This window comes from Thalassophryne amazonica, chromosome 9 (genome assembly GCF_902500255.1).
Source record: "Thalassophryne amazonica chromosome 9, fThaAma1.1, whole genome shotgun sequence".
NCBI lineage: Eukaryota > Metazoa > Chordata > Actinopteri > Batrachoidiformes > Batrachoididae > Thalassophryne > Thalassophryne amazonica.
In genome coordinates this window covers 82,383,072-82,409,210 of record NC_047111.1, presented here as the reverse complement: position 1 = coordinate 82,409,210, position 26,139 = coordinate 82,383,072, and the positions used below count along the sequence as shown (strand labels likewise).

General features: G+C 40.2%; 1 protein-coding gene across 1 annotated transcript in view; it reads right to left on the bottom strand.

Moving 5' to 3' along the window:
* Positions 1-26,139, bottom strand: part of LOC117517969 (spectrin beta chain, non-erythrocytic 1) — a 137,712-nt gene that overhangs the window by 28,541 nt on the left and 83,032 nt on the right. Inside the window, 31 exon segments of the mRNA XM_034179088.1 lie at positions 978-1,222; positions 1,358-1,732; positions 1,822-2,026; positions 2,098-2,228; positions 2,329-2,607; positions 8,801-8,857; positions 8,860-8,892; positions 8,978-9,202; positions 9,440-9,553; positions 9,556-9,591; positions 9,593-9,706; positions 9,996-10,044; positions 10,046-10,140; positions 10,244-10,336; positions 10,417-10,448; positions 10,451-10,550; positions 10,552-10,617; positions 11,912-12,448; positions 12,588-12,807; positions 12,905-12,990; positions 12,992-13,043; positions 13,383-13,594; positions 13,679-13,942; positions 14,039-14,433; positions 14,539-14,692; positions 22,038-22,340; positions 22,442-22,600; positions 22,863-22,980; positions 23,470-23,657; positions 23,798-23,910; positions 25,250-25,365. Coding sequence (XP_034034979.1) covers positions 978-1,222; positions 1,358-1,732; positions 1,822-2,026; positions 2,098-2,228; positions 2,329-2,607; positions 8,801-8,857; positions 8,860-8,892; positions 8,978-9,202; positions 9,440-9,553; positions 9,556-9,591; positions 9,593-9,706; positions 9,996-10,044; positions 10,046-10,140; positions 10,244-10,336; positions 10,417-10,448; positions 10,451-10,550; positions 10,552-10,617; positions 11,912-12,448; positions 12,588-12,807; positions 12,905-12,990; positions 12,992-13,043; positions 13,383-13,594; positions 13,679-13,942; positions 14,039-14,433; positions 14,539-14,692; positions 22,038-22,340; positions 22,442-22,600; positions 22,863-22,980; positions 23,470-23,657; positions 23,798-23,910; positions 25,250-25,365 — 5,166 coding nt within the window.

The window sequence follows — 26,139 nt, the reverse complement described above, 5'->3', positions numbered from 1 at the left end:
GGATGTGGGTAGTTCTGGTGCAATATAAGGATTGTTATTTGAAATATTTTCTGTGGACATTGAATCTCACATGGGACAATGAACAGACAATCTACGGAGAAGTAGTCTGCTGAATAGACTATTAATACATCTTGTATACACCTGACTTATGAGTCAAAGAGTAGTGTACCCCTTTTATTTTTCTTCTTTTTTCTCTCGTTAAGTTCGATGTTCTATTTGGAGTGCGGCTATACTAAAATACAAAATAGACGAAATGGAGCGAAGTGAAGCCTAATAACCACAAAATGGGGGTAAAACATAACGAAATGGGGCAGAATGACCCAGACTGACTCCAAATATGATTCAATTAACTACTTTTATTAATTTTTTTAAGCGAAATGGAGCAAAATGGGGACTGATAATAAAGAAACAGGGGTAACACGTAATGAAATGGAGCAAACTGACCCAGACTGACTCCAAATATGATTAAATATGATTCAATTAATTACTTTTATTTAATTATTTTTAAGCGATGAGAGAAATGGGGACTGATAATAACGGGGGTTAAACGTAGCGAAATGGAGCAGACTGACTCCAAATATGATTCAATTACGTACTTTTATTAAATTTGCTTTAGCTAAATGGGAGGAAATGGGGACTGATAAAGAAATGGGGGTAAAATTTAACAAAATGAAACGGACTGACCCATTAATTGAAGTTTCATCTCTCGAAGGCCAGATGGCGCACCTGCTCTTACTACATGTACTGAGCGCATCTCACATAAAACAAAAACTAAACAATTAAATAAAAGTAATTACTTGAAGTCAGTCTGGTTCACTCCGCTGCTCCATTTCGTTACATTTTACCCCCATTTCATGATTATCAGTCCGCATTTTGCCCCATTTCATATTTTATTATGGTCCATTTGGAGTGTGTGATGTTTGTTTTGCTCTGAAAATTTAAAACTCAAAGTTTGAGTAAAAAAAAAGTTCCTTCACCTTGGGTTGTCGTGGGCATCAATCTGCAGATTAACACCGTCCATCCAGAGCATGAGGTCTCGCACCATGTTGAAGAAGCGAAACTTCTCTACTGTGTCCAGCAGGAGGAGCCTGCGAGCCTGGCATGCCTCAAGCAAGCCTTCCCAAGCAGAGGTCACAGCATGCTCACTTCTTTGAATGTCATCAGCTTTTTCTCCAGCATAAGCCTTCTGTAGCCGAGCTGCGTCTTCTTGTGCTTGGTTTACCTGTGAAGACAAAAAGAAAGTGGGGACATTTCGTTTAATAATCAGAGCTCTTTAATTCACAAATGTAGTTGTAACATATACAACAGCCAGATGCTTGGGATTTATGGGAGGTTTTTAAATCAGTAAATCTCTGACCTGTCCACTGAGGGCTTGGATGTCATGTTCAAAAGCGTTGTGCTGTCTGTGCAGGTGCTGCACAGTGTTTAGATCACGACCCAGGTCGGAAGGCAGCGCCTCCCTCTTCTCCTTAACCCGCCCAAGCACCTCCATGGCATCCTGATGAAAGCGGTGCAACTCGTAGGAAGCAGCTAACATCTGTGTGCGTGTGTCAATCAGTTCCAGCAGGTCAGCCCAAGCTTCATTTAGGCCATCCTTCCACTCAGCTACGCTGGCGTTCTCAGGGTGACCGGACTCAATCAGGTCATCGGCCAGTCCATTTACGCCATCTACCCGCTCCTGGCCAATGGTGCTAGTATCACGCGCAAACTCCCGGAACTTGTCCCTTAACATCTAAAGACAGAAAGATAGGCAAAAGTGAGGAATGTAAGTCACTCAGTTAAAAATACCAAATCTACGCTGTGGGGGTGGGAGGGTCTCACCGTAACATGTTCATAATCTTGTCCTAACTCATGAGAGCCAGCAACCACCTCCCTCTCAGCAATCCACTGCTCAAGATCATCCACCTCTCGCTTCAGCTGTGTGAGACGCAATCGTTCCTGAAGTCGCCCACGCCGCTCCTCGGCGAGGTCTTTCAGCCCTGCGTACAGTTTGTCAACTTGGGCTTGCCGTAAGGTGATTCTCTCACTGTTAAAATGGATGCAAGAAATCAGTAGTTGTGACTATTTGAAGAGCATTCAGACCACTTGTGCACTCACCTCTCTGGGTGTTCGCTGGTGACCATGAGACGGCTGCTGTTGGCTAACTGGTGAATTGTTTGGGCGTAGTCTTCCAACGCCTGCTCCAGGATCTGGTGCTTTTTGACCATCACTAATGCACTTTGCTCATCCTTGGAGCGAATGGGAAATGATCAATTTGTCATAAAGCAGAAATTCAGATCTAGGCGCTTTTGTAAGTTTTATCATATTTTAAAAAAAATTAAATCTCACCTTGGCCTTTTCCTCTGACATCATATGCAGCTCTTGCTCACCCATCCAGGCTTCTGCCTCTGCTGCATCAGCATAGAACTGCTGGGCACGATTAGCTTCGATCAGGCGAGCATGTCGTTTGTCTGTCTCTGCAATCAGCTGGTCCCACAAGTCTCTCAGCTCAACCAGGCGGTCCTCCAGGACAGACTGTCTCTCACCGTCAACCTGGGTCTGAGTCTTGCCTCTTCTGTGAATGTCATCAATGCGAGGCTGGTGGCCTTGGATCTCCTTCTGCAATGTCTGAATGAGAAGCAGAAGTAGTCACTTCCCCTCATTTTCCTGAAGTCTCTATTTGTGAAAGTTCTTAAGAATTTTCTCCACCAACTGATCAAGAATAACAGGGATTATAGGATCACTGGACTGTTTTCAGCAGTTTCACCAGTCTTTCACCAGTCTTTCGTATCTTTCATTTAGCGCATCACTGGTCTTTTGTAATGGTGCTGTTTTATTCTCTTGGCTTTATTGCAAATCCACTTTTAAACAAGCAATGTACATTCTAGTACATATACAGACACTGTGCTAACTGCAGCATTTAAATATGAAGTTCAAAATTTGAAATGGATGCACATTTGTGAAGTGTCGAGCAAGAACCAGTGTTCGCCAGGGGGCAGCACAGAGCATGGTGTCTTCCTTTTCATGTTGACTCCAAAATAATGTTCAAAATACAGATGTTTCAAAGGTTGCAAAACGTATTGAAGCAGTGTTTTAAGTTAGTCATTAGTGATTTGTAGCAATGATGATAACTTTATCGCATCCATACATTCTATCTATCCTTTAAGGCACATAGCACGAATGATCCAGAATGTCACACGAAGGAGGATTCGAATGACATTAGTCGAGCGCTTTCAAACGCCTCGTACAGCAGTCGGTACAGATGTTTGGCCACAGCTCATGCACACCACAGTCGTGGCTCGCTCCCAATGGCAATCCAATCAAACGGTGGTCAAGATGAGGTTGTACCGCCATCTGATTGCAGTCGCAACATTTGTAGGGCAAGTCGTACGCAATTTAGACCATTCAGGCTGCGGTCAAGGGGCTGTACGAAATGTTCGGCCACATCGAATACTGGCCGAAAGTTGTGATCAAGCCAGCCTTCACGCTTCAAAGTCCATGTGCAATCCAAAGTCCTCCAACAGCAGTCGCAGTGCAGTTACAACAGTTGGGCCCCTTTGCAGTCCAGTTTGAATGTAGTGCACATGACATCACAATCGAGGTACAGTCAAGGTGCTGAAAACTCACAGCGTGGGTAAGAAGCTGTCTCATCTCAGCCTGACTGCAGCCAAGGGGGCCAGTACTACACCCCGACAGCAGCTGAAACAGTCTGGACAACATACCACAATGGGCAGCCACCACAGAATGCAGCTGAATGGCGTGGGTGGGCACGGAGGATGAGGTGGATCGCACCTACGTGACACCAGTCCCTGTCCCAAATGGGGGTTGAGTGTGACACGCATGGCATCAGAGTGTGTTGTGTGTCACCACGAGCAACACGAACAGCATAGGGTGTGTCGTGTCCCCCTACGAGCAACACAAATGGCACCGAATGCCATCAAATGCCACACAAATTGCATCGAAATTGACCGAATGCCGTCCGAACCTGACCGATGCATTGGAGCAGGCTTCTTGCCACATTCTGAGTATTCAAGTGGCAGTCAGACGCCATTCGTCCCCGCCTGCCCGAATGTCTATCCCTCATGACTGCGGCTCGACATTATCGGGCTTGGCCCATTCAGCCTAATTCTGCCTGTTTCACTCAACTTCGTGTTATGCGTGAAGGGGCCTTTAATTTTGGTTTTACTTTCCCATTTTGTTGTCTATTTGGAGCATTTAAAATAGCTGTTAGTACTCTTGCCTCACAGCAAGAAGGTATGGGGTTTGACTTGGGGTCAACAGATTATTGGTCGGGCCGATTATCAGCGCCGATTTTCGGCATTTTTGCAGATATCGGTATCAGCCATTTATTCAGGCCAATGTGACAGTTTACTTTTGCAGCGCTGCATGCAGCAACTCACTGGTTGCAAAGTTCCGCCTTCACAACTTCATAAAAAAAAAAAGAGATCGCCAGTCAGCAACTTTAACGTTCCGTGAGGCCACAGCGTTGTGTAACTTAAATAGTCCAGAGCGCCTCCTGTGTGTGCAGCTGCTGTTACATTCCAAAGAGTGTCAGTCTGCACCTCACTTTCAAATATGAGTGACTGGGACATGTTTGATTAAGATATAATACAAAATATACATTAAAAGGGATTTCAATGTTAAATTTAAACGGCCACAAAATCTGCAATCTGGATCCGATCTGGATCAAACTTTGTCAGTTGACAACTGATACCATCCTACAATATGAAAGAAATTTGATCGTTTTTGACAGCGTTACGAATGTTAAAGGATAGGGATTTTACAATTTTCCAATATTTTTCCTGGCTTTGACTTATGACCTTGAAAACTGACTCAGTTCTTTCTTATGAGGATATGAATCTTTTGTGAAAATTGCGGGTTACAGGCTGTTTACAATGAGACAAACAAACAAATGGGTGAAAACAATTGCCGCCCAAATTTGTTTGCGGAGGTAAAAACTGAATATTAAATATGTTTAATGAATGAAATGTACACTTGACAGAACAAACTATTAACAGAAAACATACTAATCTACATTATTTTAATGTTGCAATCCCAAAACGTCCTTTTTTAAAAAAAAATATGAATGAATTTGAATTCCGTCCCTGCCCTTGAATAAACTTTACATTCAAGTGTATGTTAGATTATTTATAATTAAACTGAATATTAATTATGTTTAGTGAATTATATGGACTGGAATGGACAGGAGAATAGCCAGGATTAGGAATGAACATATCAGAGGGACAGCTCAGGTGGGACGGTTTGGATACGTCAGAGAGGCGAGACTGAGATGGTTTGGACATGTGCACAGGAGGAATCCAGGGTATATAGGGAGAAGGATGCTGAGGACGGAGCCACCAGGCAGGAGGAGAAGAGGGAGGTCAAAGATGAGGTTTATGGATGTGCTGAGGGAGGACTTGCAGGTGGTTGGTGTGACAGAGGAAGATACAGAGGACAGGGTGAGATAGAAGCGATTGAGCTGCTGTGCCGACCCCTAACGGGAACAGCCAAAAGACAAAGAAGTGAATTAAATGGACACTTAACAGAATAAGTTATTAACAGAAAATATTGCACACTAATCTACACTTTTACTGTTGCTGTGGGACAATGTGAGACAAGACACCCATCAAACTGAATATATTATTCTAGATATTATCATTACTATATAGTGAGATTGGCCAGAAAATCGGCACAACAGGAAAAGTATTACATTTGCTCTATTGTACTGCTCTCGATCTACCAGTCAATCTTCATTCATACTACTCTCTGGTTTCAAATTACAGCCCAGTGTCATTGCTTCCACAGTTTTCTAAAATTATGGAAAAGGTTTTTGTGACAAGGTTGGATAAATTCATTGAGAAACATCATATTTTAAATAATGCTCAGTATGGATTCAGAACAAAACATTCGACAGCTATGGCAATTATGGAATTAACAGAGAAAATATCAACAGCAATAGATAATAAGGATTATATGGTAAGTGTTTTTATTGACTTGAAAAAAGCTTTTGAAGTTATCGATCATTCAAGATTGCTTCACAAGTTACAACAATATGGAATAAGAGGAATTGCACATCAGTGGGTAAAAAGCTACTTAGAAAATAGAAAACAGTTTGTTCAGATAAATAATACTAAATCAGAATTGTGTAATATTATGTGTGGAGTACCACAAGGGTCGGTACTTGGACCCAAACTGTTTATTTTGTATATCAATGATTTTGTGACTATATCTAATGTACTTGGTAGCATTTTATTTGCTGACGACACAACATTATTTTACTCTGGATCAGATATACAGGAAGTAGTACAAGTGATAAATACAGAGTTGGAAAAAGTGAAATATTGGTTTGATATAAACAAATTGTCACTTAATCTTAATAAAACAAATTTCATATTGTTTAATGACAGAGTTAAAAAAAAATTATGTGTCACTAAAAATAGATGGAATGGACATTCAAAGGGTAAAAGAAACGAAATTTTTAGGAGTTATGATTGATGAAGATTTTACATGGAAGTCACACATAAATTACATAAAATGAAAGATAGCGAAAGCCATTGCTGTTTTGCATAAAGTTAAATATTCATTAATAGTTATGGATTATTAACACTGTACAATTCACTGATTGTTCTATATTTGACTTATTGTGTAGAAATCTGGGGATCAACATGTACAACTTATACACAACCTTTATTTATTTTGCAGAAAAGAGCTTTAAAAGTGATTGGCAACAGTCGATTTAGAGATCCATCTAATCCATTGTTTATTAAGTATAGGGTACTTAAATTTCATGATTTAGTTGATTTGAAATTACTATAAATAACGTACCAAGCGAATAACAATACCTTACCAATAAACATTCAAAATATGTTTGAAAAAAGAGTAAGTAGTTATAATGTGAAGGGCATAGAAGTCTTTAAAAAACCAAGATTCAGAACCAAGATAAAGGAACAGAGTATTTCAGTGAATGGTGTAAAATTATGGAACAACCTCAACAAAGAAATCAAAGAATCAAGGTCGTTTAAATTATTTAAAAAACGTATTAAACTTGATGTATTTCGTAAGTATGAAACTATGAAATAAGTCAGTGGGCTGTGACAAAGCCAAAATGTAATCTGTTAATAATGTTTAGAATGTTTGAAGTTTAAAATGTAATCTATTAGGGATGTAGTCTTTTAAATAATGGTTAAAATTAGGAAAGAAGTCGGTGGCATGTGACAAAGTCATAGAAATGCAATGATGTCGATTGATGATGCTTTGCAAGATTGTATTGTAAAAAAGGGGCAGAATATATAAGACTTGTTCTTCCAAACTGCTCCTTTTCATTCAATGGTTTGTAATGTTTTGTTAATTTTGCTTTTGCTTTTCTGTTTTTTCTTTTAAATGAATGAAATAAATCCTCTCTCTCTCGCTCTATATATATATATATAAATATAATACTCTCACCTATGGTCATGAAGGTTGGGTCATTACCGAAAAAACTAAATCGTGGGTACAAGTGGCTGAAATGGGTTTCCTCAGGAGGATGGCTGGTGTCTCCCTAAGAGATTGGGTGAGAAGCTCAGTGTGGAGCTTGGGGTAGAGCCGCTGCTCCACATTGAAAGTAGCATCTGGTAAGGATGCCTCCTGGGCGCCTCCCTAGTGAGGTGTTCCAGGCATGACCATCTGGGAGGAGACTCTGGGGAAGACCCAGGACTAGGTGGAAACACTATATCTCCACACTGGCATAGGAACATCTCGGGATCCCCCAGTCAGAAGTGGCTAATGTGGCACGGAAAAGCAAAATTTGGGGTCCCACGCTGGAAGTATTGCCCCCATGACCCGATCCGGGAATAAGCGATTGAAGATGTATGTATGTACGTATGTTTATATAGTAGAACAATTAAACAACAGATATTTTTGATACTTATTGCACCTCAAGAGACCACAACTGGCCATCAAATACATCTAAAACTAAATTATGCTCATTCACATGTACATTCTTGCCTTTTATCTCAATGAGGGAAAAAGTAATATCTGTAGTTCCAGCTGAAAAACACTAAAGCTGTGTGTCTCTGTTGTCTGTGTCTGTGTGAGTAAGTGTGCTAATATTTGTGAGTGAACTATCGCCCACCTATGCCTCTGGTCGGCTTATCATGAAATTTTACTGTTCCTAAGCCAATCGCAATCACTTATGCGGTGGTCTTACGCCTGCCTCCCCACCTCACCAAAGAAAAAAACTTTGCACCATCGGCTGCTTTTTCAACTTTAATAAAAATGTATTTAATTTAGGGTGGGCGTTTAGCTACTTTCTTAAAAAAAAAAGGGGGGGGGGGTTGGCTGATGCTTGGCCATATTCTATTTTAAATTTTTCAATTTATGTTCATTTATATAGCGGCAAATCACAACAAAGTTGCATCAAGGCGCTTCACACAAGTAAGGGCTAACCTTATCAACCTCTCGCACTGTGTCTCCGCTGCGAAGGTGTCGTGCACGCTCGTGCATGACACCGTCGCGTGCATGAAACTGTTGCAGCAGGTTCGTTCACACCTGCCGTCACCTCGATGTTTTTGTGGTTTGCTCATACGAGCTGTTCCGCCATGATTCGCCCTGATTTGTACTTATTCGTACTATGCGTGATTTGATTCTAATTTGGTGGGGGTGTTGTGTATGTCTTTTATTTATTTATTTATTGTTTCACCAAGCTGGCTAAGATAGAATAACTCACACACCCACTCATACACATTTTCTTTTGCTCAAGCTCAACACAGTTACCAGCGCAGGGAATTTGTAATTTTCAAAGCTGAAAAGTACTATATAAATAGTATTATTACTATGATTGTACCTGGTTTTTCTTGATAAGGAGCTGCACGGTGGGAAGGTCTTTTCCCGTGGTCTGTGGAGGGTTGCCAGGGGCATCCTCTCTGTCACCCATAGCTGAGATAGGAACAGACAGTCAGACAAAACAGGCTACAGCAGAAACACATCTACATATCTCCTTTAGCCATTTAATTCCACTCACAATTTCATCCTCCAGATCTCTGTTAAACTGATGTGCTTCTTTGGAGGCGAGCAGTCGCTGTCTCCTGAGACTAAGAGGTTCCTGAAGGCTGGCAAAGCTGTCAGTGACACGCCTTTGCTGCCCGTCCACCTCAGCGAGACCAGCATCCTCCTGTGACAGGGCCAGGGCCTGAGACTGGAGGGACTGTACCTCCTTTTCTCGGACCTCCATCTGGTGTTCCAGCATCTACAAAAGGAGTTGAAGTGCAAAAAAAAACAAAAAACAAAGACACAAGCTCAGTAAGTTAATGTTCTAATGACCTCCTATAAAATTTTAACATTTTAGTTAACTGAATGCATTTTATTAACTCACCACTGCAAATTTTCAACTGTGCTTGTGTTTGCAAATGAGGTTAAATGTGTAACAGGGTGGCATTTCTTCAGACCGAAAGTGGAATACACATTGCTTGTGCAGATAGTTTACCTGGTGTTTCTTCAGTAGAATGTTGACACTTGTCAAATCTTTGCCATAGTCATCACTGTGCAGTTGCCCCTCAAGGTTTTTTCAGCCAAACATCAGAGCTGAGCAGCTTTGTGTGTGAAGAGTTCTGCTCTGTTGGCATCAAACAGACACTGGGGCTTTGGTGCGGGTGGTACACTCTAGCTCCTCCCACTGATGCTGTAAGTCCTCCAGCGTCTGCTGGACAACAGGCTCCAGCTCTGGCTTCTCCACCACCAGCGCTTGACCCTCCTGTTGGTGAAAGGGAACACACAAGGTAAGGCATCCTTTAGATGCCTGGGCACTGCCGCTGACAGATACCCCCCATTGTACAGAAAAATGAAATGCAGTGGTAAAAAAAAGATGTACAGGGCCATTATCCAAATAGCACACATATCTCATCCCACAATGGGCCATCCAAACCAAAATTAAAGTCTTCACTTGGATGTAAAAATAAAATCACAAATCAGTATCAACATTACACTTGGGAAGCTATTTCTTTCATTAATCAGTGATCATAATTAGAGGAAAATGGTCACACCTTATCAATTTTATCCAGCCAGTCCTTGTTGAGGCCAGCTCTGCCATGAGGCCTGGTGTTTCTGCCACTTGCTGTGGAGATTTCTGGCTTCATCATATGACATATCCTGAGCTGTCAGCATTTTCTCATTGATCCACAACTTGAGCTGAAGAAAACAAGAGAGCGTAATTATGGAATAGTTACAGTTTAATAAACTATGAAATACAACATATCAACCAAGCTGACTTTTTTTTTTTTTTTTTTTTAACCTCCTGTCCATCTTGTAAGAAGTGTTGAAGTTCACGGTTGTCTTTAAGCTTTGCGAGCAGTTCATTTGCAGCTTTCTTATTCTTAAAATGCCTGGAGAAATAGCACAGATTATCCACTTTTTAACAAATAAGAAACTTTCATTGATGTATTCTTCCAGTGCTGCTGTTACCCTCTCCTGGATAGAGTCAACTTTTTCCTGGATCTATCAGAATTGGCATTACAGTCATTAATGAGGCGTCGCCCAGCTTCTACCACGCCATTGATCTTCTCCTCACTGGCCTCTGAGGTGGTGAGGAAATCCTCGTGTCTTCTTAATGGCCTCCTCTGCTCCCTCTAGAGTTGTGGGCATTTCTGTGTGCGACAACACATACTCCTACAGGGGGGAAAAAAGTTCAACAACACATTTCTTAGGACCCTTTTCTTCCCCATTCAATTTTCCAGGACAAACAGATGACACAAAATGTGAAAAAGTGCATGAAAAAAGTTCAGACAATGATTCAAATTTTATACCTGTCTGCTGGTGTAAAGTAATGTTAAAACTGTGTTTGAATTATAACAGAAACATTTTGCTGGTAAACATCTATATATAAGAATTAGATTTTGTAGCACCAAGTAATGCCAAAGTTAGCTTTACAGACTTTCAATTTTCTTAACTTTCTTTCATTAATTTTTCTGCAACTGATTATGATACCCTAATCAAATACAAATTGCTGAACATTTTTTTTTCAGTCATTCATAAGAATAAATGTAACTTTTTGGTTGTTTTACTTTTAATTTCTATGGTTTTACATGCTGGACTTGAGTATAATTTAAAATGTACTTTACTGCAACAAAAACCGTGTTGTACCATATACAATGCTGCAGTGACAATCCTGTGGAAACAGACGTTATAATTCAATGAAGAATTGTCATTTGAAAGCATTTTTGTCTAATGATGTAAACAGAAAAGATCTTTTCACATTTCATATTGCTGAAGTTCAGAACAGATACACCTGCCCAGAAATAATCATATGTTCTCAAAATACAGTATTAGGCTTTTCCCATCTTACCAGGAGTAAACTTGTTTACAGCATTATACATCTAAGACACAATCATAGGTGTTTTGTTTTAAATTTTAAATTTACAGTCTGCCATTGAAATATGAGGAATAACTGCTGCGCCAGTCAAAAAATTGCTGCACGAATTCTGACTGGAACTTTAATGTTTGACCATATCACCCCCAGCGTCTGCTTCTTTTCATTGACTCCTGTTCAAATGTGGGTGGATTTTAAAGTCCTACTAATGACATATAAGATATTTAATGGCTGCGCACCAGCATATGTTGCTGAGTTGGATGACTATTATGTGCGAGCATATCTAAAGCATATCTAAAATCTCACTTCTATCACAAGGGGCTGGTCTGCTGTGTGTCTCCAAGTTTTGACCAAAAACAGCAGGCAATTGTGCACCCCTGTTGTGGAATGATTAACTGGAGACACAACAGTCTCAAGACTCACATGTTCTTGACAGCTGATATGGGTGTCGTAACTTGTGTTTTAGGATATCAATTTAACATTTAGTAAGATTTATCATTTCTATCCACGTGTTTTGTGCTTCAAATTTGGTGAAGCACTTTATATTTGCACTGTGAAAGGGCGATACATATTTTAAAAACAAAAAATTCTAACCTGGCTATTAAGGAAAGCTTCTGCCTGTTTTGCATCTCTCAAGAAAGTCTGGAAGTCAAAGGCTTGAGCTAATAGGCTGTGGCGGTTTTCCCACATGCGGCGCAGCTCATTCCAGCCAGTATCCAGTGCCTGCAGCCTCTGAGCTAAGAACATGTGCTGAGCATCAGTCTGACCTTGGGTCACCTCCTCACCAACTGCCCTCATTTTCTCATAGTCCTCCTTGTAGTTATCCACCTCATTCTTGATGCTCTCATGCTGTGCTAGCAAACTCTCAGCCTCAGGTAGAGAGTTGGGAGTGTCCTCTGAGGCTATAGCTGTCTGCGTTCGAGACAGCCAGGACTGGAAATCATCCAGATCCCGAAGGAAGCCCTGTAGCTTGCTGGCTTCACCCAGTGATTCCTCACGACGTTTCATGGTAGCATTCAGTTCCTCCCACACGTCCTGAATCTCTGCTAGACGTCCTTGGATCTCTCCAGCCTGCTCTGGATGTTCCTTGGCCAGCTTTTCCGCCTCACTTCGTAGGTCATCTAATTTACCCTGGATTAAAAAAAAAAACATTCAGAAGATTGCTCAGCATGCTGCCCAAATTGCTGTCATATTTGCCTTATTTTTATATTTTATACTGAAGTTCATTATGCTCCCAGTTCTAAGCTCTCTGCCTTTAACCTCTACATACCTGAATGGCCTTGAGATCCCTCTCCATGCCAGTGAGTTTACGTTGCAATGCCATCACTCCAGCCAGATCATTCCCCAAACTCTGAGTGGATTCAATCACTTTAGTCTTTTCCTTCATCCAGCTTTGGATTTCATTACACTCCAAGTGATAGTTTTGAATATTAAGGGCCGAATCCAGGGCTTGCTTCTTTTGGCCAGAAAGGTGTTCGAACTCCTTCCACCTAAGAACCCAACCAAAATTACTTAATTTCAGTGCATGAATGTGGATTTTAACAACATCTATGCTGCTCATCATCTATGGCATTTGTCAGCTCGGACCTGTTGTTCAGCTCATCTCGAGTCTGGTGGATCTGGTCTTTGCTACAGTTGTCAGAGCTAAGCAGCTGCTCAGCCACCAGGTTCACAATCAGCTACACGAGTGCCCAGGTTGTTCATCTCAGGTTCCAGTGTTTCAAATCTGCAACCATACATAGCAAATCAATTTACAAATCAAATTCCCGCTGTTCATTTATAAATCTGCTTGGGAAAGCCTTAACTTTTATAAACTTTTACAGACAAGAATAGAGTTATAAAACAAAATTTTTAAAGATTTTTGTTGTACCCTTAATTACATCCTCTTCAAGAACATCCTGTGTAATTTCATTAAATCTTTTACATGGGATTGGAAATAATTATTCCACACATATAAGCCTTTGTTACTCTAATTTTAAACACATTTAATGGAACAAATATGAGCTTGCATACACTTGATTCAAAAAACTATTCTACTGCCTCCTCTTCAAGGCCCCTGACTAACCTCTGCTGTACCACCTCTAAATCTTCAAGCTTTGTAGGGATCTCCATGCCGTGTAACCACTTTTCTTTTTCTTCCACCCAGAGTGCACAGGCACCAGCCTCACTGAACATCCGGTAGAGGGCCAAAGCACCTTCTAGAGCTTTGCGGCGGGCTGCAGAAAGGGTCTCCAGCTCTTCATAGCGCTGCTCTATAGTAGGTAGGCGTCCCTCCACCTATAAAATACAATAAACCATAGATTAGCACTGGAAATACTTTGTCATCATTTATTAAGTATGAAGAATTAAACATATACACACTTGAGGGAACTGTGCATAGGCCTCAGGCAGTGCTAGGGCCTGCTCATGCAGCGAGTCAATGACAGGACGGTGGCTCTGGATTTCTTCCTCTATCTCCCTCTGCTTGCGAGCTAGAGTTTGGGTGGAGAACTCATCATGGCCCACCTCTTGACTGGACACCTGCCTGAGTGCCTCCATAATCCATGCCTCCATATCATTGGCATCTGTTTGAAACTGGTGCAGCGCCAAAGCTTCCTTTAGCTTCTGCTCCCTGAGCTTTGTTGTCTGTGGGAAGGATAGAAAAAAAGTTCACCCAAAATGAAAACTTCATGTGACATTATACTGTCTTTCCCCATGTATGAGACTGTGATAACTACCCACCTCCTCCAGATGTCCCCACTGTGCACGGATGTCTTGGATTCTCTCTGTGACCTCAGGTGTTCCGATGTGTCCCTCCTGAACCAAAGCTTCTCCAGCAGCGATGCTATGACTCAGAGGGCCATAGCGGGCTGCCATCTCATCTCTGAAAGCCTCGTGCTTACTCAGGAGGTGCAGGGCAGACGAGAGGTCGCGGCCACAGTCTGCATTGGCCAGAATCTGCTCTTGCTCTCTGATCCAGGCTGCCTCCTCTCCAAGATCCCATAAGAACTGCCACAGTCTACGAGAGTCCTCCAGCTGCTCCCTGCGTTTCCCACTAAGATGACCAAGCTCTTCATAGGCACGACCAAGAAGGTCAACCTTCTCACTAACTAGTGCTGGTTCACATGGTTTGTACGCTGGCAATTTAAAAAGGAATAAATATGTGAAGGTCAGAGTTAGTCATGTTGAGCATAAACTGATCTTAATCATTCTGCATGCTCTAAGCATACTTGAAGCCTCACCTTGTTCATGGGAAGTAAAGCGTTGTGCAGCCCCCTGCACTGCCTTGATCCCCTCTGCCTGGGCTGAAATGTCAGCCTCCACCAGGTTGTGCTTCTGCAATAGGTCTAACACATCGTGCAAATGTTTACCACTGTCCTGAGACTGCAAACGACCCTGAAACAGGCACAAAACATACACACCGGATTACAGCATTTAGTCATTTCAGCAGCACCACATTTTAATTTCTTTACTGTAATTCTGTCTGCATAGGTAGCTGGGACATCTAAACTCACAAGGGAGTAAGCAACCCAAAGTACTTCCAAATGGAACCTATAGATGGAAGATAAACCATATATTGGTGTCAACCTGACTCCAGAAAGGGCCAAGAGGGTGCAGGTTTTCTTTGCAGCCACTGACTCCTGCAGGTGATTTCACTTATGAACTCTTCCCATGTGCTCCAAATGATGTTAATCAGTAAAATCACCTGCAGGAGTCAGTGGCTGCAAACAAAACCTGCACCCTCTTCGCCCTTTCTGGAATGTCTTTGGACACCACTGCTCTAAAGCATTAAATTATGATTGTAGCTTCCAAAGGAAATAACATCTAAATTATTTTCCAATTCAACAGTGAAGCTGGTGATTTTATCAGGAAAGAAACAAAAGGCTTGACATACAAAGAACGACTTTGTCTCTCTAATGTCCCTTGCCAAATTAAACATCACTCTTGCAATTTCTCAACTGAGAAAAGCAAATAAAACCACAAGTGCTCAGTTTGGAGAGGGTCAAAGCTCAAAAGCAAAACTAGTGCTGTATTTGTTCAAAGCTGGTGGGTGGTTGATAAGGCCAAGGACTGAGAATAGTGACAAAATGACAAAGTTTTTTTTATTCGGCACACAAAATATTCAAATAGAAAAAAATGAACAATTCCACAAACAAACACAGACAAAACTAGTGAGTCCAAAAGGGTGTGGGCTGAAGCAAAGCTTATTAGCGCCCACCCCTGCTAGTACAAGTCCAACAATTCTAATCAGTCATATTTACATAAATACAAATTCACTACTACATGTCGACACACAGACATACACATCAATATACTATTCACTTATAATTATATTTATATAGTACCAGATCACAAGAAAATCGAATCAAGGCACTTTACGCCAGTAAGGACTAACCTTACCAACCCCCAGAGCAAGCACTAGGCAACTGTGGTGAGGAAAAACTCCCTATAAGGAAGAAACCTCAAGCAGACCAGGCTCTTGGGGGTGACCCTCTGCTTGGGCTGTGCCATATATACCTATATACATACGTATATACTTTACAAACATAAATATATACATACATATACACAGTCACTTATATACATATACACCTACCCATATCTCTATATCTACATACGCATATACATACCCACACATTCAAATATACAATAAGTCCCACTTATAAATTAAACATTCCATATAAATTAAATTATATTTGCTTCTTTATGATACTTAGACATAATGTTCTTTTGAGTAGTTTCTTAAATCTTACTAAGGTACTACTCATTCTAACCTCTGTTGAACATTTGTTCCATTTCCTCACCCCAACCACAGACACACCATAACCCTTTACATTTGTTCTTACTGGTGGTTTCATAAAAACTGCACAACCTCTTAAACTATATCTGAATTCCCTCAATCGGAACAGACTCTGGACATGTCTCGGTAAGGCTTGGTTTTTTGCTCGAAATAAAGTTTGAATTGTAATGTAATCGACCAAATCTATGAATTTTAATAAATTTAAAGACACAAATAGAGAATGAGTTGGTTCACGATATTGTTTATTGCAGATGTTTCGTATGGCTCGTTTTTGCAAAAGGAATATTGGATTGGTATTTGATTTGTAAGTGTTTCCCCATGACTCAACACAATATGTCATATATGGTACCATCAGAGAATGATATAAAGTAAGTAACCCTTCTTGCGGCAGTAGGTCTTTGGCTTTATACAAAATGGCTATAGTTTTTGACAATTTTGATTTCACATAATTATATGTGGTTTCCAGCTAAGTTTATTATCAATTATAACACCTAAAAATTTATTCTCTGTTACTAACTCAATTTCCTTATTGTTTATAGTTAAATTTTTACATTTTGGTGCCTGTTTATTTCCAAATATAATACATTTAGTTTTCCCAAGGTTGAGTGACAACTTATTAGCGTCAAACCAAACCTTAAATTTTTCCAGTTCTTTCTCCACTATGTCCAGAAGCTGTTCAAGATTTTCACCGCTACAGAACACAGTTGTATCATCCGCAAAAAAGGACACATCTCAGTGAACTCGACACCCAACTTATATCATTTATATAGATTATAAACAACAAAGGACCCAGCACTGAGCCCTGCGGCACCCCACATGTGACATCCCTGAGTTCAGAATTTGTATTATTGAATTGAACATACTGAAATCTGCCTTGTAAATAACTAGCTATCCATTTATATGCCAGACCTCTGATTCCATATTTCTGCAGTTTAATTAATAGTATTCCATGGTTAATTGTGTCAAATGCTTTCTGTAAATAAAAAAAAAACACTTATTGTGTATTGTTTATTGTCAATTGCAGTTGCTATACTTTCCACAAAGTCCATCAAAGCATGTGATGTAGTTCGAGACCTTCTGAATCCATATTGTTCTTCACAAATGATGTTATGCTTCAGTAAATAATCATTTAATCTTTTAGCAAATATTTTTTCCAAAATGTTGGAAAATTGTGGCAGGAGTGATATAGGTCTATAATTAGAAAATGTGTGTTTGTCACCAGTTTTAAATAGAGGAATTACTTTGGCTATTTTCATTTGAGAAGGAAATTTACCAGTACTTAGTGACATATTGCAAATATAATTGAACGGTTTTACTATACAATCAATACCTTTTTAATAAAGCCATATCCAAATTATTAAAATCAGTTGATTTCTTACTTTTGAACCATGAACCAGATCAAGTATTTCCCTTTCATGAGTACCCACCAATGAACATTGAAACAGATTTGTTAAACGTTGAATTATTTACCCAGAAGTTATTAGTTGATGAGTCAAATTACTGGCAAGATTTTTACCCACATTAACGAAGTATTCATTAAAGTGTTCAGCAACAGACTCGTCGTTATCAATCGTGATGTAGTTGTTACTCTGAAAAAATGAAGGATAATCTCTAGTTACTCTATTCTTTTTTACTATTCATTTAATATGTTCCATGTGTTTTTGATATTATTCTATTTTTGACAAGTAACTCATTATATTTTTTTACTGAGTCTCATGATATTGATGAACTTATTCTTATATGTTTTATACTTACTTTCAGCTTCCTTAGTTCGTAGTTTTATGAACTGTTTATATAGTACGTTTTTCTTTTTACATGCCCTCTGAAGCCCCTTAGTTATCCATGGTTTGTTGCTATATTGATTTCTATATATTTTGTCAACAAATGGACAGTGTTTATTATACAAACTGGAAAAAATGGAAATGAAAGCATCATATGACCTGTCAACATCATCAACAAAAACATCTGACCAATTCTGACTTGATAAATCCTCCCTTAAATTATCAATTGTTTCAGGTGTTACTTTTCTACTCATGAATTTGATATTGCTTCGATACATACAACAACCCTCCAATGCAAAGACTGAGAAACTGGCAAGTGATCACTGATATCACTGACCAGTAGTCCCCCACTAAGATTACCGGATATAACGTTAGTTAAAATATTGTCAATGAGAGTTGTTGTATCCATAGTTATTCTGCTAGGATGAATGATGGTTGGAAACAGTCCTAAACAGTACAAGGTGTTTATAAATGAGGTAATTTGTGGATGATTGTGAGGGTTTAAAAAATCTATATTGAAATCTCCACAGACAAATAAATGCTTATTTCTGTTGATTTTGTTGTACATTCCTAAGATGATGTCTTCAAAGGTGTCAATATTTGTCCCAGGAGCTCTGTAAATGCAACTAACAACTATGTTTTTGGAGTTTATAGATGTAATTTCTATGGTAACACATTCCATGATGTTGTCCACTGTAAATGACATGTTGTTAATGAGTTTACAGTTATAATCTGACCTTACAAACAATGCAACGCCTCCGCCCCTTCTCATCTGCCTATTAACCAGGAACCATTCATAACCATCAAGATATACCAGATCTTTATTATCCTCATTAACCATGTTTCTGAAATTGCAATACTGAAAAACGTTTTTTTGGATGTTTTCAAACAATCATTAATAGTGGACAGATTACGAGAAAGACTTCTGCTGTTGAAATGTATAATTGAAAAATCTTCATCATTGATTTTATAATTTTTGAATTGTTCTTCTGTAAAATATTTGCACTGTGTCACAATATTCTCACTGAAAAAGGTATCAGGATCATTTTCAGATTCGAAGGGGTGGTTAGCAGAGTTATTATAATTAAATGTATCTAGACAGAGCTCCTGGGCAGAAATAAACGGATCATTATCCTTAGTCATTATGTCTCTCTTGTCTCCGGGTGTAGATGATGTGGATGAGTGGGTTGCTCCAGTCTGCATCATGGTGCTGTGATGTGTTTGAGTCCTCATACCTATTGTTCATATTTGTCCAGCTCCTCGATGTTCCTTATTGCCATAACCTTTGCTTGTTCTGGTGATCCATTCAGTTTGATGAATATTTTACAGTTTGAAGTCCATGTGTGCTGGATTTTTCCCTGTTTCTTTAAGAAGCGTGCTTTCCTGGCGATGTCTGCATTCCGTTTGGTGAGATGTTCATTGATGAATACGTTTGTCCCTTTCAGTTTTCTTCCTTGTTTTAACAGTGCTGTTTTGTGTTTTCTGTTGATGAATCTCATGATGACGGTTCGTTTATCACCGTCATTTCTCCGGGGCAGAGGGTGGCACGCTTCAATGTTATTTAAATCCATTTCTATACCTTTAAATAGGAGGAAATCAGCAACCTGTTTTTCCACAGAGCTGACCTCCTGTTCACTGGGATCCCCTCCGCTCTCATCTGTTACCGACCGTGCGTAGGACCGTGGTTTGATGTGAAGACCTGTGATGATGACGTCGTTAATTCTGGTGTACTGCTCCAATTCAGCCACTCTATTTTCCAGCTGCACCAGATGCCGGTCTTCTCGGCGTTCTGGAGCCGTAATGCCTTCACCTCCTCCACCAGATCCATGATTGATTTCTGTTGCTGCTTCACAACAGAAATCTCCTCTGATAGAAAGTCCAGAGATTTTTTAATATCGTCACCTTCCTCCGCTGTCAGAACCTTCTTAGGCCCCATGGTCAGCTTATGAGCAGCTTGACGATCGCTGATGTTAACAGCCTGCGTTGTTTGTCACTGGGATGGATCTGCACTGCGCTGGTGCCACGCGGCCCTCGGTGTTTCCGCGCTGATGGATCTGCGGTGGCTGCACGAGGGCCTCGGGGAAGTGGCACCCGTGACGCGCGGCTTTAATGACGCATGCGCGCGGCCTCAGTGAATTCACCACGTTGGGCGGGCCTCAGACGTTGCTGCTGCCCAGTCGCAGGGCTAAGTTGCCGGTTGAGGTGGTATTCCCACTGTCCGGGTTGGCAAACACCGGCGTGGCAGATGGCAACTACAAACACCACCTCAGAAAACTCAGGTACAAACTTTTGCAGCTCGCTCTGACGACACGCAGCTCTGAGAGAGTGATGACACGCAGCTCTCAGGTCATGCAACAACCCCAAAATCAAACAGAAACTGAAGTACTGTGGAGTCATAACATTTGATGTAAGAAAGAGTCATACAGTTTATTCAACAGGTACACCACTGATAGCTGTTCACAAGTTGACATTCAAACCGAAATAGCAGTGTTTTAAAGGTGCACGTTTTGTTGCTGGCATGATACTACAGAATTACTGACAACATATGATACAATTTAGGAAGACCCATTCAAGCTGTACACCTGATTTTAAAGCTTATTAGCTACTAAACACCTTATAGAAATTAACTAAACAAAAACTCTATTGATCCTCTGAGGAAAATGAAATACAAAAAATAAATTAAAAAAAAACTGAAATTACAATAGTAGATTATTTCTATTGTGTTTTAACTGCTAAATTAATGTCAATGTGTTTTTAATATATGAAGCACTTTGTGACTTCTGCTCTTGCTTACAAGTTGCTTAAACCATAAATATCCTCTCTTACAATGGCAGTATTTCTTCATATTTATTTAGCCAGTTACTGTCAACCACATGCAACCCCAAATCAGAAGAAGTTGGGATGACATGGAAAATGCAAAAAAACAAAACAAAAACAAACAAAACAAACAAATAAATAAATAAACCTCAGTGATCCTTACACTGCATTTTACTTCAATTCATTGCAGCTGGTATGAACTCAAGATTGTAAGACTGTAAAACAGTTAAAAAAAAAACAAAAAAAACAAGGGTTTCCTATGTGCCTTCTGGCAAAGTGCAGCTGAAATGTTCCTTTTAAGAAAATCCTCCTCTACACCACTTCATCATAAAGCTGTTTTACTGGTGATGAAACAGGTAAATGTTGCACCATTCCCAGCTCCTCCACTCGCTTCCAGAGAAGGCTACAATTCTTTCAGAGTGTTGGTGACTTCCCTCACTAGTTTCCTTCCAGTATGGCCACTCAACTGCCTACTTAACACAGATCTTTGATATAGTACCATACTGTTTTTTTTTTTTTCTTAATGACTGACGTAAATGAAGCCCAAGACATATTCAATGAATTGGAAATGTTCGTATATCCATCCACTGACCTGACTCAAGAAAACTGGTCATAAAAGTGATTATTTAATCCTTATATTTAGAATAGATGGCCCCCGTCACAACATTTTTTGGAGTGTGTGGCATGCCTTAAATGCAGGAAAGGATGTTTGTTTATAAGTTGACCACACAAAAGATTAAATTTCTTGGGTTCAGACTGTCTGCAATAAAACAGAAGGCAAAGCAAATGTAACAATCACTGCCCCACCACCCTTTTTATTTATTTATGTATTTATTTATTTATTTTGCATTTTTATATTGTTCCAACTGCTTCTGATTTGAGGTTGTAAATTAAGTCCACTGTATAATTCTGCAATTTAACAGTTCAAATGGGTTTGGTGGCCCTTTGGGTAACAAATTCCTTCTCTGATGGTCAACACGCAACTGCAATTAATAATACAAAGATTCCAACCTGGCAGCCCTCTTTTCATTTGAAAGACTCATGTTGCCATATCCACAAGACCATGGAATCACCACAGGTCTTGGATGGCAACCACTCAGACAGACAACTGGTCCATCCCCTTGGCCTTCTCCAACCACTAGGGTCCTCATGTACTAATAAATGATTTAAACAGACTTTATGCAATGATCCTCAGATAAGTGAAAACAGGTGACCTCCCTTAATTGAGGTCATTAGTAGAATCCTTTTAGTTAATTTACAAACAGACCAACAAAATTGAACAGACTATGATGCAAGTCTTTAGTACAACATGTTAAAACAATGTGCTATGTTGAATCTGTACCTTCATGTCTGCCATCCAGTCCATGATGTAGCACATCTCCTGAAACAGCCTCTGTAGGTCTCGATGGGCATTTAATCGCTCTCTGCGTGCAGCAAGAAGCTCTTTTAGGTATTCCCAAAGTCGCAGCACATTATCCCTTCGTGCAAGTATACGCCGCACATCATGGTATCTCTCAGTTTCCAGCTCCTTGGCAACGGCCTCCACTGCAGCCACACGCTCCAAATATGCACCAATATCAGTCTCAATCGCCTCATGTTTACGTGTGGCAGCTTCCACGGCTCCAAGGTCCATTCCAAAATTGTCCTAACAACAAAGGAATAAGACCTTTTATTGGTAAAACTATTCAGCATATTAAAAGTTACAACTACAAATGCTTGCAAATCAAATTTTCTTAGAATAGCTACCTGAGACACAAGCCTCTGGTTCTCACTCAGCCATGTCTCCCGCATTGCAGCTTTGCGATCAAAACGAGCAGCGAGCATTTCCAGCTTCTCCTGGCGTATCAGCTCATTTCTCAGTGCCAGCTCACGCTCATGTTCAGCCTTTTCCAGGCGTTCCCATGCCTGTCATAACAGTCCAACAAATAAGTCAACAAACTATTAATATTTTGTACATTACCACAATACACGCAATATTTTTTACGCTGAATCCATTCATTAACAGTCATGTATTTTGTAAATTTTTACAGCAAAGTAAAAAAACCTCTAATTCATGAAACATTATCAAAGAATTAAGATATGGAACTGAGAAACACATTTTGTGTTCTTAATATATACATTTTATTTTTTTCTATTTCACTTTAATGGAAGGAGAAGACAAACACACCTTATTTATGTCAGAGATAAGTTTGCCCTCCCTTGGCATGTAGACTTTCTGGTTGTTTGCCCTCATCTTGCTCTGAATTGTGAAAAGCAGAACCTCCAAGTTTCCTTTCTCTGTAAATCTGTGGACCAAAAACGTGACAGAAAACCCCACTGATCAACAGAAGATAAAATAAGAACCTTTTATTCATCTCACAGCAGGAATGTTTGCAGTGTTACAGTAGCAACAGGAATAACATGACAGCAAGAAGAAACATCAATTAAAGCTCTAATAAATACTAAGCTCTAATAAATACTGCGACAGACTGGCGTCCTGTCCTGTGTGTACCCCGCCTCACGCTCTATGACTGCTGGGATAGGCTCCAGCCCCCCGCAACCCTTAACTAGACTAAGCGGTTGAAGGTGTGTGTGTGTGTGTGCGCGCTCTAACAAATACCACATAGGCTTCAAGTTATTCATCTAAATATCACACAAACAGCGGACACCATGTATTGTACTCACAAAATTGAAAAACAAAACGTAGCAAAACTCAAAGGTGCCTGATCTAAAAAAGGATAAACCTTTAAAAACTGTTAGATGATTCTAGTTATTCTCAGAAGCTTGTGACTTACTTTGGAGGTTTCTCCACAGTCCGGTATGAGTTGAAAGCCTGAAGCTGGTTTTGCACACCACTCAGGGAGTTAGCGAGCTGCCGATCATTAAGTGTCACTATAGTCTGCTCAATCCAGTGCAGCAGCTCGTAGGCCAGGGTCTCATACTTCTCTATCAGCTGGTCAGCCTCAATAGCATAGTCTAACACCTGTAAATGTGATTGTTGCAAGCTGTGAACCAAGGCCATGGTTTAAGTGTGCAAACCTTTAACTGTACTTTAAACACACAGTGTCTATACAATGGATAAACTCAAGCACATGGCTGTACAAATAATCACATTCCACTGACTTTGCCAATTCTTTTGCCCTCCACTGCCAAAGCCTTCATCTTAGAGAAGTAGTGGTAGTAGGTGGCCACATAGGTGATAATGGATTTCTCATCAGGCTGGTCAACATTAACATCTGTACAGAAAAAAGGGCACATTATGTCTGGGCTTGTTTTGTTTCTGGGACACAGTCACAGTTCAGGACATATACCATCAACCTTCCTGGATGGCGCTATAACCAAGTGGAAACCTGGAGAAGCTTAATATTGATGTCTTCTATGACCAACAACAGCTCATTTGCCTGTATTGATTATGTATAACTGCCATCCACATAATAATTTACAAAGCCTACAAGACCTCCGCCCTACATTTGGTAACAGAAGGAGCATACCATGGTATGATACCTTGCACCGGGTTCCCTCTTAGCCAACATTGGCATTTCAGACCTTTTCAACTGTTGCTGGTTGTTACTCTACACCTCCCAGATAAAATGTACTGGAGCAGCCAGAAATATGGTAGGTAAAGGATAAGATAACATTTTAAATAATTCTAAATTTAAACACCACAACACCAAGCTTTATTTTTTCATTGAACATGGCCATATTCCAGAACTGTGCGCTGCTGCATAAGATGCCTCTCTAGCATCAAGTGCATCTTTGAGACCCTCTTGTTAACTCTGCTGGTCTTCATTTAGCTCCTCTCAATTCTTATTGATAAACAGCGTGGGTTTGACATCATGCTGTGCCCAAGGAGTAGGCATTTCCTCTGTAGTCATCCACGAGGCATATGATGACACATTTTAGTGGATAAATCATTTTATACAAATTCATGAGTCTGGTACATCCTGAAATAAGCAGCAAGAACAGGAAGTAATATTTCTCTTTTCTCTTGAGCTGGGGTATCTACATCACATCTGTTCAGAAATATTTTCCACATTATGCATCAATGCTTTCGGGGCACTGTGGTGGCCTAGTAGTTAGTGTGCTTGTTTCTAGCTCAGAAGGTTCCTGGTTCACGGCCACCCTGGGTCATTCGCTGTGTAATGTGGAGTTACATCCGGAAGAGCATCAGTCAGAAAATTTATGCCAAATCAACATGCAAATCCATCTCTGATCTACTGTGAGAAAAAGGAAAGCCAAAGAAAGTTACGATACATCTATTTTTTATATATAAAAAATCTATGATTTCATTTCAATTTTTTTTTTTTCTGACATGTTTGTTTTATTTACATGGCAGCAACTCTTGAGCTGTTGAATAGTTCATCAAACTGTCAGTATCTGCAGATATATTTTTATGTAACAGTGCGATAGCTGGCATGTGATGTAGTGTTGGTCAACATGTAATTACAGGTAGTTCCAGTAATCCTCCCACATAAACACACATAAATGTGCCACAGGTGACATTTTGGTGGGCAGTAAGGATCACACAGTACTTATGAGGGTGTTGAATGTTTTCACTGAAGGTCTTCCACTCACCTTCTGGGTCTAAAAGCTTGGTAAGGCCCAGCTCCTTCTCAGCCACATTGAAAGCATTCTGGAGATTGTAATGGGTGTTGGACCTTTTCAGGTTGTCAAATTCAATCAGATCAGGCCTACAGAAGCAGAGGAACAATTATGATTTTAACAAGAACAGATGCTAAAGGAGAGCAAAATGTCAACAAACAGCAATACTGTTAATTTAAAAGTGCAGTTATGCATTACTGGGGAGCTCTGTGGGGGGTGGGGGTGGGGTGGGGGGTTGTGGCCAGCCTAAGGCACAACTGTGCAATAATCACGCTGTCTAATCAGCATCTTGATATGTCACACCTGTGAGGTGGGATGATTATCTCGGCAAAGGAGAAGTGCTCACTAACAGATTTAGAATTGTGAACAATATTTGAGAGAAATAGGTCTTTTTTGTATACAGAAAATGTTGTACATCTTTGAGTTCAGCTCATGAAAAATGGGAGCAAAAACAAAAGTGTTGTGTTTATATTTTTGTTCAGTGTATGTACCCTGACTGTTCATACTTCTGATGCCCAACATTGTGACCATACTCGTGTCTCGTGGACTATGTGTCCACTCTGGGTGTACGTAACTGAGCCTTTCTTTAGGATCTGTATATTACACTAAGGCTACAATTGACTTGATATGATCTCTCTCTCTCTCTCATGTAGCTATACTTTGGCTGTTAAGAGATTTATTTTGGCAAAAGCTACTGGAGCAGCACTATGACCAGCAGAGGGTGCAAACTCTCCTCCTCCATAAAAAAATAAGTGGGTAATGAGTGTTTCTGTGATCTAGGTCAGCTTACTTTCCACTTAATTTTCATTCATTTAGCGATACGCAACCTCCGACTACCACCCTTCCCCAAACAACTGGGGATG